The 18948-nt window shown below is 34.2% G+C and overlaps 1 protein-coding gene across 1 annotated transcript in view; it reads left to right on the forward strand.

The window, feature by feature from the left end:
• The first annotated feature begins 10193 nt into the window (after positions 1-10193).
• The window catches only part of LOC111086020 (putative GPI-anchored protein pfl2), a 38299-nt gene continuing 29544 nt past the window's right edge, over positions 10194-18948 (forward strand). Inside the window, exons 1-2 of the mRNA XM_022387277.1 lie at positions 10194-10578; positions 17584-17678. Coding sequence (XP_022242985.1) covers positions 10572-10578; positions 17584-17678 — 102 coding nt within the window. The 5' untranslated portion in view covers positions 10194-10571. The remainder of the gene's footprint in view (positions 10579-17583; positions 17679-18948) is intronic.

Genomic DNA, 18948 nt, shown 5'->3' on the forward strand with positions numbered 1-18948 from the left:
TATATATACCAGCCTACCCCCAATCTAGTAGTCTCCCGATAATTCACGAAGGTTCGAGAGAAGACGTGGCGTGATACTAGTCACGTGACCTCGCTGACGCAACAATATCTATTTTATACTTGTTTTAATAAGCTATTTAATTTGTTTGAATATTTTTTATAATACTTTTTAGGTATATGTTAAATGGTTGTTTGTGGGCTTTTTTAATTAATTTTTCTTTTCTTCTAATTGAAACCATTAAACCACGGGTTATCCACGGCAGTGTGTTAGTTTTGAGTGGTTTGCAGCAACTGTAAATTCATTACAGTCACCAAGTTATTTGTGTTAATATTTACATCTTTTCCTATTAATACCGTATTCCATGTTTCTGTCTTGAGAATTTCATTCAGTCGCATGTAATATATTATTTTAGTTTTTACAATAGAGATGTTGTAGGTACGTAGATTGAAAGTTTTGAAATATATATGTACAAATGTAGAGTAGTGATCCGTGATATTAGGTTAACATCAATTAGTTTTGCCCGATTATTCAAGGAACCATTAATAAAAAATATGGTCGATACACGACTACAGGTTATCACAGACTCTACTAGGAGTATTTACATAGGAGACAAATTTATTTTCTACCAACATATTTATGTAATCATTCTGCACCACTTTTAGTTGAGTGATGAAGATAAGTTAGAGATTCAGCTAAAACTCAAACAAATCGAGCTAGAACAACTTCACGTTGAAGCGAAGAAAGAACAAGCTCGTATCAAAGCCGAAAAAGAGAAAGAGCAAGCTTATATCGAAGCTGAAAGAGAAAATAACCGTCTAATTGAGAAATTTAAATGTTGTGCACATGACGACCTCAAAACTTACTTGGACGAAAATTAAGTTGAAACACTATAAGAAGCAGCTGCTCTTTCCGATAATTACACTTTAACACGTATAACTACTCTTCATAAAAAGAAATTCCTGAAATCTCAGCAAAAATTAATATCTGTTCAATTCACTAAAGTTGAGAATCCTTCTATAAAATCCAGCTCCTCTAGTTCGAGATCTTCTGACAGTTAAGATAAAACTTCATCAAAACCATTAAGGCCTGTCTGCCATTTTTGTAAAACACCCGGTCATGTTATGTCCAATTGTTGGTGTTTGAAAATGAAAAAGAAAGGGAGGCAAAACCCAGTGCGTTTGTGTCCATATATGGACGTAGTTTCACCAGATCACCCGATGTTGTTGGTTCGGCCACTGATATAAAGGCTGATGTAGTAAGCAAAGAATTTAAACCTTTTGTGTCTGTTGGTTCTGTTTTTCTGACAAATGACAACGCCAATCCCATACCCATTCGTATTCTATGTAACACTGGGGCAACTCAGTCACTGTTGTTAAAAGATACGTATATTACCTTTGAATTCGAGATCTGCCACTGATGAATCTGTTATTGCTCAGGGTATTGAGGGTGGCTTTGTTAATGTTCCTTGTAATAACATTTACTTGACATCAGACCTAGTTTCTGGACAAGTTGTGGTTGGAGTAAGGATTACTATGCCAATTAAGGGTGTATAATAATTGTTGGGAAACGACTTAGCTGGGGGAAAAGTTTTGCTGAACCCAAAATGGTTAACGAGCTGATCACTCTTTCATTTAAGGATGTTGTTGTTGTTGAGGAGAATCCTGATGCGTTTCCCTCGTGTATTGTGACTCCAGCTCAGACTAAGAAATTAAGCCAAGAATAAATGATAGACACGTATTCAGAGAGCGATATAATAGAGTTGTCTCAGACATTTTTTGGATTCAACAGGGATCTTGTGGATGACTGTCCCACTGATGATTCCTCGGTGACTTACAACGATGGACGTGAGGGATATGTTTCACCTGCCAAACTTCTTCTTGCTAAAAGTAAACTGATCACTGAGCAAGAAAATAATCCGTAGATCTCTTGACTATTTAAATATGCACTCCCAAAAAGATGAACTGGAGAAAGTCCCAAATGGTTATTTTTTTCAAAAATGGTGTGCTTATGAGGAAATTGAAACCGCCAGATGTGCCAGCTTTAGAGGACTGGGCTGTAATTTACCACATCGTTATTCCCAAAGCATATGGTTCTGAAATGTTGAAAGTTGCCCATGAACTCCCCATGGGAGGTCATTTAATTGTCAACAAGACAAGTGACAAAATTATGAGACATTTCTTTTGGCCAAAAATTAGGCAATATGTTTCACAGTTTTGTAAACTTGTCATACCTGTCAGTTGGTCAGGAAACCTAACCAGAAAATTCGTGTTGCTCCTTTGAAACCTATCCCAGCTTTCGAAGAACCCTCAGTCGTGTGATTTTTGATTGTGTTGGACCTTTACCAAAAACTCGATCAGAAAACCAGTATTTGTTGACTACCATGTGCGCATCCACTCGATTCCTGAGAGCTATCCCCTAGAGAAACATTTCAGCCCCAAACATTTTAAGGCTTTGATTAATTTCTTTACTTTTGTTGGCTTGCCCAAAGAAAGTCAGTCTGATCAGGGATCATATTTTATGTTGGGGTTGTTTCAATAAGTATTTTATCAGCTTGGTGCTAAACAGATCAAATCTAGTGCCTATCATCCAGAATCGCAAGGTGCTCTTGAGAGATTCCATCCTACCTTGAAAAATATCATGCGGACGTATTTGTCTCAATAATTAGAAGGATTGAGATGAAAGAGTTAATTTATTATTATTTGCTCTTCGTGAGTCAGTTCAAGAGTCCTTAGGGTTTAGCCCGTTTGAGTTGGTGTTTGGCAATTCAGTGCATGGTCCTTTAAAGTTGCTGAAGGAACAATGGTTGGAAGATGATCCAAAAGAAATACACTTATTGGATTATGTTTCCAAGTTTGGTTCAGACTCTTACATGCTTGTGAATTGGCTCTGGAAAAGTTGAAGTTGGTGTTCTTTGTTTTCCAAGCTATCAAGTGTTACCATGGTGGATACATTACACTATGTCATTTCCAGTTAATTAACAGTTAGAACAATCACGTGATTGACAATTCAGAAAGTTAAATGGTGCTGTGATGACCTCTTGCTTTCAGCATTAAGATAAGTTTCTAATGCAAAACATTGCCCAGCATTTCAAGAGAATCATTTTTATAATCTAGTTGAGAGGTGAAAATTTTAAAGAGCATACCATCCTTTACCACTCTCTAGAGTTTCATATCTATTTGCCTGAAACGTTTGTCGAATCTATGAGCTATGAGGAGTTATTTTTCTTTTGAAAAGCACAATAATCAACAACAAAGGCATGGACACAACGGATTTGATCTCGACGTTAAGAATAGGTGAATATGAGGTTAACTGTGGAAATTGATCTTGAAATTATTATTGGGAAATTCAGCATACCTGTTATTTTCACTAATACTAGTAAGAGAATATTTCAGGTTGAAATTGATATGTTCAACAGGCTGGGAAATTATCATAAGAAAGATAATGGAACAAAGACTCGACTGGATTTTTCAGAACACATTTTCACCTGATGGTTTGAGTAGGTTTTAACTGTTGTTTCTCATTGCTTAGTGCAAAAAATATTTCGACATGAACTAGTTTAAATGTTCATGAGCAGGTGAAATTATCAATTCACAGACAATGTCTTAGAAATCATAACAGATATACACAAATGATGTAGTAAGTGTTATATTTAGCTGTGATAGGAATATTTTCAGTCATGCTGATTAAAATACTTTTAATAAGCATACAATTTTATTGAATATTTTCTTAACATTGTTTCACTACAAGTTGTAGTATAAAATCACGAAAATGCAGACTGTATATTTACTAGGGGGAAAACAAAATAAAGCCCCATTGTGAAACTTTGTAATCTACACCCAAAACTAGTACACGCCTTAAGGAAAGACAATGGAAGTGTTGGCTTAGTATAACAGTTGAAGATAAGGTTAAAATTGCTTAAATAAGACGAACCCTCATTTCGTCCTACTGGAACTGGGCTCTATCTATACCACAACCAGACAGTAGCCTAAAAATGAAGCTGGGTCAGAGAATTTGCGTGTGTGTTCAAATTGTTTGGCAGGTTCAACAGAAAGCAGCACAGCCATCACTTAGCTGATTAAGTAGAATACCAGGGATCAGGAGGTCCTCAATTTCTATAGGCAAAGATGGGCATGAGTACACATTAAACCAATATCTAATTCATGGGTATAATCGCACATTACAACTCACTTTGACCTACACACTCAGCTGAACTTTTGACCAATGTAATTCGCCTGACCTTAAATTGGAATCTCAACTTTTTTATGGATGAATGAACTAAAATTGCATGTGACTGTCTTGTTCCATTTCTTATTGCCGAGTAATCCCAAAGCATTTTCCATTACTTAATAGATTGCTGGCAAAATTGAAGATTATGATGAAGAAACATCAGTTTGGCTGAAGATGCTGATCAAAACAATCTGGCTAATCACACATACTGTGGTGTGAACGTACTTTGTAGTCACTATGAGAAAAACCTATACACTGGATAGATGAAGTGAAGAAAAAGTGTCATTGGCCACTATTCAGTTATTCACATTATATGGCCACACAATAACAGGTATAATGGATAAATAAACTTAGTATTCCGAGAATTGTTTAATCTCGACGTCTAAGTTCAAGGGATGTTCAATTCAATCTACACTTTGAGCATCGTGTGTTATTGGGTTATACTAGCTTCGGAGAGTTTCACTCTTCATCAGTAACCCTGAGCACAAGTTAATCAAAGAGAGGTAAGCTGGACGTATATCATAGTGAAAAAGTATCAACCATACTGTTGGTGTGAACGTGTTTTATAGTCTCTACGAGAAAACCTATACACTAGATAGGTGAAGTGAGTACTACTGTGGAGAAACTACATCCAGTATGTACGAGCAGCAAATCTAGTAGGTGTAGCATCTTTGTCGATATATCATTCCCACTTTAGTGAGAAAAGTATTAATTCATTACTCTTTGAGTCCTATTTCCAGTAGATACGGTGTAAGAGTTCAGTTTCAGGAAGACTACAATTTACTTCTTAACAGATACTAATTTCAAGTTGATTTTATTTCCATATTGTTTAGGGATTCCTACTTCTGGTAAACTATGTATCATTGCTATTTTACAGATACTGCTTCCGTATAGGTATTTTTAAGCCTAATTATTTTCCCTTCTGTGTGGGTGATCAATGGTGTAATATTTAAACCATTAAAGTTGTTGTTTTAAACTTTATGTTCTGCAGAATTTGGAGATGTGATATACAATACTATTAGCAGTTATAATCATATTTAAAGCGTGCAAAAAAAAAAAAGCTATATCATTTACAGATCAGCTGCAAAAGGTATAACTTCGGAAGAATATAACTGTGGGAAAATCGCCCAAAAGGAATCGGGGATATTTAGCTTCACAAGTTAGCTTCAATATCACAACAAAAAAAGAACAGTTATAATAAGGGACATGGTCTAGGAACGTAAATCCACAATGTTACATGCCAACCTACCATTCACCATCCAAAGCTAATAGTGGCCATGTTAATAACCTCGTAATTTCAATTACATAATCAAAATAATTATTATACATGGGAGCTCTTATCCATTTACAATCACCTTCTAACAGAAAAGTATAAATAAGTATAAATATTATTATTATTATTAAATAAGTATAAATATTACAAATATATGACAGAAATATACTCCACTAACTGTATAGTTCGGTGTGGTGTAATATGACTTCTTATCTCTACCCATTTCTATATAAAGTAGCAAAGTTTAGAGATTGTGAAAACTGGATTATGATTATTATTAATTCAGAAATCTTTAATAGGCAGACATTCAATGTCAGTTAACATTGCAAAATAAAATATATATTTATTAAAATTAACAGCACCTTAAGAATAACACCAAATAAGCTTCAGTTCAGATTTTGTCGAAGTAATAGTAAATCTCAATTTTAGAAAAATTGTATATATCTTTAGGATTATTATAACTATAGTAACTTGATTTTTTTTATTTTTAGATGCTCTTAAAGTTGTTTCAAAAGTATGATTTTCCTTTTTGTTTGTTTGAAGTTAAGCACAAAGCTACACTATGCCCACCACGGGTATGATTTTCAATTTACACTTGGATAAGTTAATCAGTTTTAATTATAATTACTTAATTTAAGCTATTAATTACCAAATTTTTCAATATAATTATAAGTTTTAAAAATTAATTTTAGTAATAAAGTAATGAATATTTTAAAGAAAAAGGTCTCAATATCGCTTTTAGTTTTAGTTAAGAATCCTAAATTTAGAATCTCTTTTGGAATAATTGAACCAGTGCTTCTCATTTCACTCTTTCTAGTTATCAGCCACTATAAATTTATGATCTTTTGTTTACTTCAAAATATTCGTGCAAAGCTAGTCGTCCCAAATATTGAACTGATAGACTAGAGGGAAGTCAGTGACTCAATAGCACCCATTACCTACTCCTGAGCTACTCTAATAGTAAGGCTTGACCGTCATTCTTATAACTAGCCCACGGTCCGAAGAGCTGAGCGCGTTTCTGCAGCAACAGGACACGAACTAGAGACTCCCAGATTAACAGTGAAGCATACGAACCACTGGGTCATGCTTAGCCTCATACGTTCACGAAACAAATCACTCAAACTGTAATTAGGATAATTATAAACATAGCTATCTATTTCGTCAAGTTTATCCCCCGTGTGACAACGATAAAGTACAGACGCACAACGCTAAACTTTAGGGTTCGATTCCTTTGTTAGACCCAGCAGATAGCCCAATGTGGCCTTGCTCTAAGAAAACAAAACAAATTGTCAAATTTAAGATTATCAATATTTATTTTAATATATTCAAAAATTACAAACGGGTTATAAAGATTCTACCATAAAAATATTTTTACAACACTTTGATTAATTAGAGAACGTATTTGTTTGTAAGCAAAATGCGCTATCTGTTTGTAGTGTTATAAGCCTTCTGATTTACCGTTGAGCCACTGGGGGACTATAAAAAGTGAAAAAAAATAAATAACTTTATGTTTGAAATAGTTAACCAAATATAATTTTTCTTTAAAAAGACTGTTTCAATCTTTAAAGGCAGAAAATGTCTTGAGGGTTACTTTAAGTTTCAATAAATCAAGAAGATCTTTAATACATATGTTTCTAAAATTTAAAATATATTTAAAATATATTAAGTATATTTTAGAAATATTAAGCATATAAAATGAAACAGGAAAATAATAATTATAATTAGTACAAAGATATATGAAACTTATCTATTTATCTTAGTTTTACATTTACCTATTTTGATAAAACTTTCAAACCAATAGATCCTATTCGAAAGAAACTATTTGGTAAAGTTAATTTTACTTAATTTCAGCAGAGTTATTTTGAAAATCCAGATTTAATTCATAACGTAAATTTTCACGCTCAGTAAAGAAAACCAAAATCTACAACTCTTTCACAAAAAAACATCTTACTTTCAGAAAAGGGATCCGAATTACTATGGTATATTTCAAATGAATAAGTATAATATTTTTTATTTGGAGACGATATAAATTAATCCTTTAAATGAAAAATATTACAAGTTTGATTAAATTTGTATGAAAGACCACAGATACTCCAGGCTGATAAATAAATTACTGTATCCAATTTACAACTTGGTATGTTATGATATACAAATTGATAATCAATTGCTATCGGGCAATTTAAAAACGGATAATTTTCCCAAGCGCATTTTATGTTCATATTTAAATTTCCCAGATGTAATTTAATGAAGATAATGTTTAGCAAATAGTGTTATCAAAGTCAGACAATAAAAGAAAATTAGAGAAAGCATCATATTAAAATTAAATCATAGAAATATAAAACGTAAAAATTCTATAAACACACAAGCATTAAACGCTAGTAGGTAAATTAGCGACACCACAAAGTAATTTCGGAAATAATTTCTATAATCAATTATATTCATATATAAAAACTATACTAAAGTCTCTTGCTGTTATTTTTAATAAAATCTTCAGTGTCAAGAGTATTAAAAGTGACATTATTAAAAGATTCGGTGTTAAAAATAACAATAATTCAGGTTTATAATTTTACATACTTCCAAAGAATCTAGATAGCCCGCTTTTACGTCTAGCTTAATTTCACTATTATATATAAACATAGGTGGATGTAGAGTTGTTATTTTCCATACTATCAAATTAAATGGGTAGGATAGCAGAGTTCTGTTATAATATTGTAATATTTATATTTTATTCTTGCTGATGATTTGGAGCATTATCTGGTGTATGTTCATAAAGTTTAACAAGAAAAAGTTCTGTAATCTGTTTTATTTTGGGCTTTATAGTTGAACTATGGGTTAATATCATGACCACAACCAGCCTCGGTTATTAAATAGCAGCTCGGCTTGAGGCATTTATAGGTTTATAGCGTATGCAACCAGACCTTATCTCTTACTATCATTGATCTGCTTCTAACATGCGCATAGTTTTCTTATATAGAGAGAGTCCTGACATAGCAATATGATTTTCTTTAAAAGTTGTTGAAAATAGCCATTTTACTCACAATGTCTTATACTTAGGCCATAAATACAACATGTCATGAGACAGCAGACCAATGAAAGATGTTAAGACTGCGGTCAGAATGAGAGGCAGATAGCGAGGGATCTCGGACTTGCAAAAGTGACTTGCATAACATTAATGGTCAGTGTGACTGTGTATAAAATTATTGGCCAGTTTTGTAAGGCAAGTCTTAGAGCTGATTACCATAGCTCTGAAATACTGCCAACGGTCACGGAACTAAAACAAATTGACCTTTATTCGCCAGGTGACGTCCGATCCTTCCAAAGTCTTGCAGACGTCATCAGTAGTGCCAACAGGATTCATTGGCCAGATCAACATCTTCTGCCTAAACTGGCTGCAACATTTTTGTGACTCGGCATAAAATCCTGCTTACAGAAGCCAATATAAAACGCCAACTTATGGTGTTTTCAAGATTTGTGCTATTCTCTGTCGAGTCTTAATTATACCAGTTTAGCCAAATGGACACACACACAAGTGGAGAAAGGCTGGTTAAGGATTTCAGCACGCCTGCTTGAATTCTTGCATGTGACATGGTGGCTAATGGAATTGGCAGCGATTTGGGTTACCGGAAAACCCAACCTAATTTTCATCTTGTGCCACAAATCCAGTGAGGAGTTTTACATTTCGCAACACAGTTGCTGAAGGAAGATAGTGCCAGTTATCACACCTTCCGAGCTGCCACCTTACAGGGGGTTCGGGTTCTACCTTGGTCACCACGAATCCCCGACAGCGCTTCTTGGAGTACCATAATCATGAACTGCGTAAAACAAGACCTAGTCCCACAAATGTGAGCTGCAAATAAATCTGGGTCTACAATACACGCTACAACTGTTTTCATACTATCCATTTTATTATGGCAAGTATATACTCTTAATTTTAGTTCATCAACTCTAAATTCCAATTTATCATTTATATCGTGAAATATTGTATTATTTAATAACAATAACGATATTCATAATTTTAATGGTTTCATTGGTCCCTCAGAACGTTTCAACAGATTCCTTTACCTTATGACTTATCGGGTTTAATAAAATACGTTTAATACCCTTTCTATGTACCACCATTCTAATAAATATTACATTTTTGATATGTATACAAACATATTTAAGACAGATAAATACCAAACTCTCGGTGGTTAATTTTGGTTCTAATAATAGATCATTCATGGAAAATATTCACTGACGTTAGGAAAACATTGATAATTTACTGATTCAATCATATAAATTTTACAGCTCTCGAAGAAGTTAAAAATCGATTTTCTTATATTAGCTCATATTTAACCAGAAAATTCTTTGTATGGATAATTTCATTCAGGGAAAAAACAAATAATGTTCATCATCATTTTATAAACTGTCTTTACTTTTGATGAGACATTTAGATGTAATAATTAATTTGGAATTAGTTTAATCTTTCAGTATCACTAGTTCCGTCTTGAACCAAACGCCTTGAACGACACAAATATTGTTTTCAAGAGCGCCACCAGCTCACGGAAGCAAGTAGATAATGTACGGGTAATCCAAGCTGTAACACGAACGACGACCACCAGGGGAAATAAACCAATAATCTGACGAAGGCGTGTTGTCTTTTGCCGTCACTATAGAGAACACAACTTTCTAATTGTAGAGGAATGGACAGAGCATCGCTCATCAGAAGATAAGCCTTGTAGTTAATATCGACTAAGCCTTTCTCCGCCCTAGCAGTGATACACAAGATAACCATTATTCATTAGCAAGTGATATAATTATGTGTTAAAACCTCACTCTACTACCTCGTACAGTTCAAAAAGCTACTCTGGCACGTAACATAGTACGTGTGTCGTGCCATGGCAACAGTACGACAAAAACATAGCTGTATGTTAACTTTTCAGTGCAACTTTGAATGAAACAGGTACAATCGACAACTAATAGAATTAACTTACTAATGTCAGTAAGCATCTAGGTTCGATCTACCGAATTTATCCTAACCTTCGGGATCTTATCTTTTAATATTCCTTCTCCGTAGTTAACAGGAAAGAGCATGGCCTGTAAGTATTCATATTCTATTGTATATTTCGAAAATGTACTTTTTCTAGTATTATACTGCATAGGACTTAACTATTTTATCATTTTAAGATACCCAGAATAAAATAGAGAAAAAAATATTGCGTTTTTGCAAGGAGTGAAACTGATCGATTCTAGCTCGTATAGAAACTTGCAATAAAGTCATGCCGTAGAATAATTGTGTACGAAAGATCGCGGAAAAATCTTTTCAAATCTTATTTCCCAACATTGTGAGAGGGGATGGGAAGAAAGGGAGAAGGGTCATTATACAAATGAATTTTAAAGAGCTGTTGTTGGTAATTCTGATGAATAAGCTATATAGTTTAATGCAAAGCAGATGGTGCAGTAACTTTTTCTACTAATTTTGAGAAAGATGAAAGAACGTGAAACTGATAACATGATAAGCAACAAATAAGATGCCCTGGTTTCGTATTTAACAAGCATTGTTGTCTATAACACCTTCGTTTTTTGTTTCCACCAAACAGTTCTGCTTATCAAAGAACAGCAAATATCCTGTTAAAATATATTTAGTCTTATCTCTAAAATTTTCGAAAAGAAAACGAAATTCTGAGAGAAAATTATTTGTTTGTTTGTTTTTTAATTATGCACAAAGCTACACAAGCGCTATCTGTGTTCTGCCCACCGCGGGTATCGAAACCCGATTTCTAGCGTTGTAAGTCCGCAGACATACCGCTGTGCCACTGGGGGGCATGTTAGAGAAAATTATCATAATATCAGTACACGTGTAGTACGTCTAGTAATTCTATTATTAATGTGAGTTTTCCAAAGTAGAAAATGAAAAAAATATTTTCATTTACAGAACTAAAATATTGGAGCATAAACTACAAAATAGTTTTGCAGTTTTTTTCGTAGTTCGGGTTTTCTCAGTAGAACAAATTGTTTAAGGCGTTTAATGTTCTCATACTTCGTTTCATACATTCTGGAAAAACTAGTCATCCCTAATTTTGAACTTATAGACTAGAGATAAGGCGGTTATACAACAGCATCCACTGCCAAGCCTTAAGTTAAAGGCATCAAATAGTGGAATTTGACCATCACTCTTATAATGCCCCCCCCCCCCCAGTGGCACACCGAGCGTTTGCCGACTTACAACGCTAAAAACCGGGTTTCGATACCAGTGATGGGCAGAGCACGGATAACCCATTGTGTAGCTTTGCGCTTAATTCCAAACAAAACAAACAAACAAACAAACTTATAATGTCCCTCCCCCCAGTGGCACAGTGGTATGTCTGCCGACTTACAACACTAAAAACCGAGTTTCGATACCTGTGGTGGGCAAAGCACAAATAGCCTATTGTATTGCTTTGTGCTTAACTTCAAACAAACAAACACTCTGATAATGCATCCATTTTTCAAAAGTGCTGAGCGTGATTTTGTGACAACTCTGCGCGAACCATGGATTCTCTCCCCGTCCCGCCAAACATGCTCGCCCTTTCAGCCGTGGGGGCGTTATAAGTGCGGTCAATTCCACTATTCTTTGGTAAAAGAGAAGCCCAAGAATTGGCGGTGTGTGGTGATGACTAGCTGCCTTCTCTCTGATCTTACACTGCTAAATTGGGACGGCTAGCGCAGATAGCCCTCGTGTAGCTTTGCGCGAAATTCAAAACAAACAAACCATGGATCCTCAAATCCATAATCCTGCACAATAACTATAAGGTCAGTCCAGCTCATGTTTTACCAGAACTTAATAAGTGCATGACCTCCACAGAATCATTTTATAAGTATTAAAATCACTTGTATCATCAAGGAACAGGTTCTATACTCAATATTTATTGTGTGATGAAAAACTTTGTATGGTATTATCTATAAGGTATTAATTACTGTTGATTATACAAAACTGTAAAATGTTAATCATTGGGCTACAACTGTGCTTTTTTAACCACTGAGTAATACGCCGACTCCTTATCTGTAAATCCCAAATTCAGAACATAAGATATCACAGAGCATAATTATTGTACTTAACCGACACACCTCAAAAACAGCAATAAATTTTAATGTCGAAGTTGTGTTTCCACTAGACTAGACTACGGAGATATCGAAAAAAAAACATGTTGAATGTCACGGAGATATCGAAAAACATACATGTTGAATGCCGGCCAGTTATCATTACTGAAAACCTGTAGGTTATTATTATTTTCAGATTTTAATGCAGTTTATCTTTCATAATAGTTGTATATGCTACAATAGGAGATGTTATGTATCCAAACCCTATTTTTTATTTCATTATCAGATATTGAGTAAATATATAGCTTTTATTATATTCCTGTAAACATATTCATTTCAATCTATCAATGAAACTAAATAAATCATAAAAAACAGCTGTTTGAGTATTTAATAAGTGACTTATAATTCGTTATTTGATTTAAAGTATTAAAACTATAATTCAATAAAAACAAGTATAAGAATGTTGGCGTTACTTGATTACTAAGAATGCACTAACACACAATACTAATACACTAATGTTACACTATATGTCGGTTCGAGCACTTATTCACAGAATTAAATGATCAAACTCGATTCTATAGTTTAATCGCTCGACAATATTCTCATAAAAATTGTTCCTCTTCCTCCCCCAAAAGCTCGAATGTGTGTATTATTATTCCAGGGTATCCCCTTGAATCTTCTGCTGTTATAAGAATTCACAGATTTAATAAAATAACAAATTTGGAGAATAACCATTCCACTCACTGTGAAACAAGCCACAAGGTTTATGGCATGGTTGTTAAATATTTAAAAAAAAGGAAATTCTGTCACACATAAATAGAAAAACGTATTGCAAAGTTAACCTTCATGTACGTGTTTACGTGGTTAGTTGTCACAAGGCCCTCAAAAGAGAGTTTCGTTGTCATGGTAACGGGTGGCTGTTGTTTTCTTGGTACATCCGTAGAGTAGTGGCTCAGCTGAGATGTATTTTGTTTTTTTTTTCATCTAGATTATTTGTGTAGCGTGATGAAAAGCCTTCCATAACTACAAAGTAATCCGTAACCTGGAAAATGTTTAAACAACTAGATACGAAGTTGTCTTTATGTGAGTCATTACTTCGTTGTTCAAACTGACAACACGTTTGTTAGAATAATATTCCGCGTACTGGGAAATAGCGTAATGCTATACACAAGTTGTCAACCTACTAACTACAGTGCTAGTTCATTATGGCTTAGATCATAAAATGTTAATGACCTGTCGAGTTTTCACATACTGCATTCAGTGTACTCATGATTTGAGAAAACGTTTTGGGGTAAATTAATTAATACAAAATTAATTATTAGACTGAAAATAGATCTTCAGAGACAGATAAAAAGAATATGTATAGCTCGCGAAATGTCTGACTTTCTTAATGATGGATGGAAGGATGGCAAAATAAACAAATATCTCTTGCTGGGTAGAGGTTTGACAGGCTAAACAGACTGATTGATTCAACGAGAGAAAGAGAAAAAAAACTAAGTGGCTACCCTTCTTATGTCTTGAGAGGCTGTCTGGCTAGCTAGCTTGGTAGCTATCTGACTGGCTGACTAGGTGGCTGTCTGGCTAGCTAGCTTGGTAGCTATCTGATTGGCTGACTCGGTGGCTGTCTGGTTAGTTGGATGGTTACCTGTCTGTCTAGCTGTTTGGATGAGTGACTATGTGGTTGGCTACTTGTTTAGAATATTGTCTGTCTGCCTAGCAAGCTTGGTGGCTATCTGACTGTCTGGTTAGTTGGGTGTTTACTTGTCTGTCTGGCTGATTGGATGAGTGACTATATGGTTTGCTACTTGTTTAGAGTATTGGCTGCTTGCCTAGCTAGCTTGGTGGCTATTGGACTGTCTGGTTAGTTGGGTGTTTACTTGTCTGTCTGGCTGATTGGATGAGTGACTATGTGGTTTGCTACTTGTTTAGAGTATTGGCTGTCTGCCTAGCTAGCTTGGTGGCTATCTGACTGTCTGGCTAGTTGGATGTTTACTTGTTTGTCTGGCTGATTGGATGAGTGACTATGTGGTTTGCTACTTGTTTAGAGCATTGGCTGTCTGCCTAGCTAGCTTGGTGGCTATCTGACTGTCTGGCTAGTTGGGTGTTTACTTGTCTGTCTGGCTGATTGGATGAGTGACTATGTGGTTGGCTACTTGTTTAGAGTATTGGCAGCTTGCCTAGCTGGCTACCTAGATGATTATTCTGACTTGTTACCTAATTGGGTGACTGTATGTCTATCTGGTCAGATGGATGGGTGGACAACTAAACAATACTGAAAGGAAAAGTATTAATTACCAGTTAAGTTGTTTTTATTTACTACAACCACCTATTATATGTTTTATATTTTGAATTAGTTCGCAATGGAAGTCATGTTTATTCGTAATTTCAACCTTACCGTTTAGTCTTTCAATTAAATCTTAATATGTCTTGCTATCTATCAAGTCTGAACTTACTGGTAATTGATTCATTTTAAGCTTACTTACACTGTTGAAGCTGCTGGTGTTGAGGATTTATTTGTACTATAACAGAGTTGGTTATCTATCTAACTATTTGTTTACCAATTTTTCTATGACCTAGCTCCAATACAGAAAATTCTACCCTAGTCATTAGAAATGTCTTTGTGTTCTAAAGTTATGACACGGAAATTTGTTTTAGAATTTCGCCCAAAACCACCAATGGGATATTGGCACATAGCCGACCCTAATTTTGAACTGATAGACTGGAAGTAAGACAGTCAACAGCAACTCGCACACTACCCTTTTTGATCACATAGTGGGATTTGATCGTCACTTTTATAGCGCACCTATGATAAAAATAACCATATTTATAGTCCGGGAATTCTAACCACAAGGCCACGCCCTCTCCTTGACCTTAAGAGCAAAAAATAATATTCATATTGAATTTAATTGAATATATTTTCATTTTATCTGAATTTATGTATTTCTTCGGAACACATTTCTTTTTTTTTAAGTACGTAGCACATACCTACGAATATCCCAACTTTTCTCTAATAAACATTATCTCTGTCTGGTTAGTTGAACTTGTTTCTTTGATGTTTGTCTTTCTCAAAGACAAAGATGCTCCTTATACTAAGTTTTGGTGTTGATTTTAAAAACTACAAAAAAATATGTCTTTTTTTTTGCAATTTATTATTTCTCGGATACTTTGTGAATCAAAAAGTATTTTTTCTGCAAGATGATTTCTAAGCAAGCATCTTTCCGAGAGAATACTGGATAATGATGCTGCTTAAGACTAATTTAGGGCTATACAAGGATCTTGTCCGTTTCTACTGAACCGTCAGTTATTTTGTATTTGTTAAATTTTTCCTCGATCTGTTCAGTCTGACTTGTGAGGTAATGATATAAACGCATTCAGATATCCAGATGCCTCCCTATCTGAAAAAACATGATTTTATACACATGTATGAAAAAAGAGACTATCGCTAATTGAACCTTTTAAGAGAGTTTTAAGCTCAACGGTCTCGTGATTTCATAAACGTTTCTTTTTAATACATTTAGTCCTCTACATATACATTATTTTACCGTCAAGTGATTTAATGTAAGATATAATCAAAATTAGATAGACAGATTGTTAAACAGATAGAAAGTCTGATCGATAGGTGTTTTACGGTAAGTACAAACTGTTCAATATTACTAATTAATTTTCAGTTAAGATGCTTTATCTTTTGACATTTTCTGAAGTCTAATGCATAGATATATATTATTAAAGTAAACACACAGTTGATGTTTACATTACGTATTTAAAAACATAATAATTGTTTATCATTTATGTTCCAAAACGTCTTTGGTTTCCAAATACTATAAACCGCTGAGTTTCAATTTCTTTTTCTTATGTTACGAACTACAACAAATGCACGTCTTATGTGCTTACATTTTTTATATTTGACTACGAAAAGCTTGAAAACATGTTAATATTCTGTTATGAAATGTTTGAGCAGTTCGGCATATCATACCTGACGTCAAACCCACGTGACTTGCAGAATATTAAAACAAAAACGGATACTCTCACCGAGGTGGTGCGCAAGAGAATTCTTCTTTAATAAATGATGTTAAATATTTAACGATTGATAGAGCATAGAAATCAGCTAATATACTCTACAAAATTTATCATAAAAGAATATTCTACAATTACACCAAGCACACGTATACATTAGACGCGCTCTACATTGAAAATGTATTTTTATAATGTCAAATCCATGTGACTGATGTAAACAAAACACTTAAAGCACACTTTAAGGTAAAGCATAAAAAGAAACGATTTTAATGACGTCAAATAGACACAACTTTCGGAGCCTGTAGGTGATTTGATACGTTGTACAAGGAGACGTATAAAAAAAATATTCGTTAATGTCAGGTTACACAAGAAGCGAGATATAAAATAAGGTTATTCCATGTATTTTACAAAATTATAGAGCTCGAATAACCTGAAATTTGTACATGTGGAGTTCGCAAAACATTTACAGATTACTCAAATCTACATGGCTTGGTGGTTAAGGTACTCGATTCGCAATCTGCGGGTCGAGGGTTCGAATCCCTTCACTGAATATCCTCGCCCTTTCAGCCGAGATAGCATCATAATGTGATGGTCAATCCCAGTTTTCATCAGTAAAGAGTAGCGCAAGAGTTGACGGTGGGTGGTGTTGACTCTAGTCTATCACTTCAAAGCTGGAGACACACTAACACAGATAATCCTAGAATAGCTTTGCGCGAAATTCAACAAACAAACTTAAATATGCCGTCGAGCAAATAGAAGAACAAAATATATCTTTTATATGATCTACATATTATTGTAATTTCACAGATTTAAAAAATTCTTACATTCTAAATACTCTTCTATATGCTCACAATAGTGTGGTTGTGATAAATAAAATGTCATAGTATGTAGTGTACAAATGAATCCAGCTCGGTTTTATTCTCGTGATACATTTTATTAGAACACTTACTTTGAGGAATAAAAATCCAGAAATATATTAACCGAAGCTTTTTTTGCTTGTTTGTTTGCAGCAGACAAAGGCCGCTTTGTGTTACCAGAGACTCTACAGAATCTCTCCAAGGTGGAGAACTTTCCTCCTCACAGACACCGTTGGAACACGAACGAAGTGAAGAAATAGATAGATAGATAGATAGATAGACTGATAGAGAGAGAGAAAGTTGAAATACAAACTAAGCTTACGCAGATTTTATTGGAAAGCTTTAAGGTTTGAGCAAATAGTTTGATTGGTTAGAATGGTGCTGGCGTATTAGTGTTATCATACCCTTTCTTTTAACTTGCGTTTGTTCAGTCTTGGACCGTTCGATTCCCATAATCAATGTAAGAAAAAAAACCGATATCATTACTTATCAGTGTCATTTAGCAGGTTTCCCAAAGCTGACGTCACCCCTCCAGCAGCTAGACAGATTAACTTAATTGGGCAAGACTAGTTTAAAACAGTACTGTGTTGAATACGTTGTTTCTGTGCTAGAGCAGTAGTTATTGCCAATGCTGTTGTTGTTTTTGATCGATTTTTAAACAAAGATGCTATATATTATTTTCAGTTATACCAGTTTAGAAATTTGAATAAACACATACACACACATATATATATATATATCTGTGTGTGTCTGTGTGTTTCTATACTTTATCGAAACGTTTTTGTTTTTTCGTTTTATACAATTCCACTTTAATATTTTTAATTTTTGACAACAAAAAATGGTGTTTTTCTATTTATTTTGTTTAAACATCTGTCAATGCTAATGCGTTGTTTCGTAACACTGAGCGAAGCATGGACCTTTTTACGTGGAACTGAAGTAGAGCAACACCCAAGCACAGCCAATAATACTTTATCCTCCTACTGCTTCGACTTTTACGACTTCAAGGGGATAGGAGATTATATATCAAGTGACAAAAGCTCCATAACCTTATATTTGACAACTGTTTATAACTAGAGATTGCTTTTCGATCAATATCACTATATGTACGTATTATTTTAAGCATCATATCCATCTCCGCGCGGTACTGATGTTGTTATGCCAAATCAAAATTATTTTATTTCCAATTATTATTCTCTATTTCATCTGAATTCTATTAATTACTCTCAAAATGCTAAATTGAAATGTTGGTAATAATTGTTTAAATGAAGAAACAACGACAATTCTAATATAATTAGCCACGAATGTAGATCTCTTTGCCTGCAAGGTTTAAACTAAGGTTTAGATGAATCACTTCTTGATTTTTGTGAATTGTCTCCTAATTTTACAATTAGCTCTATTTGAATTTTTTTGAGAGAAAAAAAAGGTACAAAAGTTTATCTGATTTTATAGTTTATGTACTAAATTTAAACTATTTAAACTACTATTTGGACTAAAATAACTTTTATCCTTGAAAACCTA

This window comes from Limulus polyphemus, unplaced genomic scaffold (genome assembly GCF_000517525.1).
Source record: "Limulus polyphemus unplaced genomic scaffold, Limulus_polyphemus-2.1.2 Scaffold788, whole genome shotgun sequence".
NCBI classification, from domain to species: domain Eukaryota; kingdom Metazoa; phylum Arthropoda; class Merostomata; order Xiphosura; family Limulidae; genus Limulus; species Limulus polyphemus.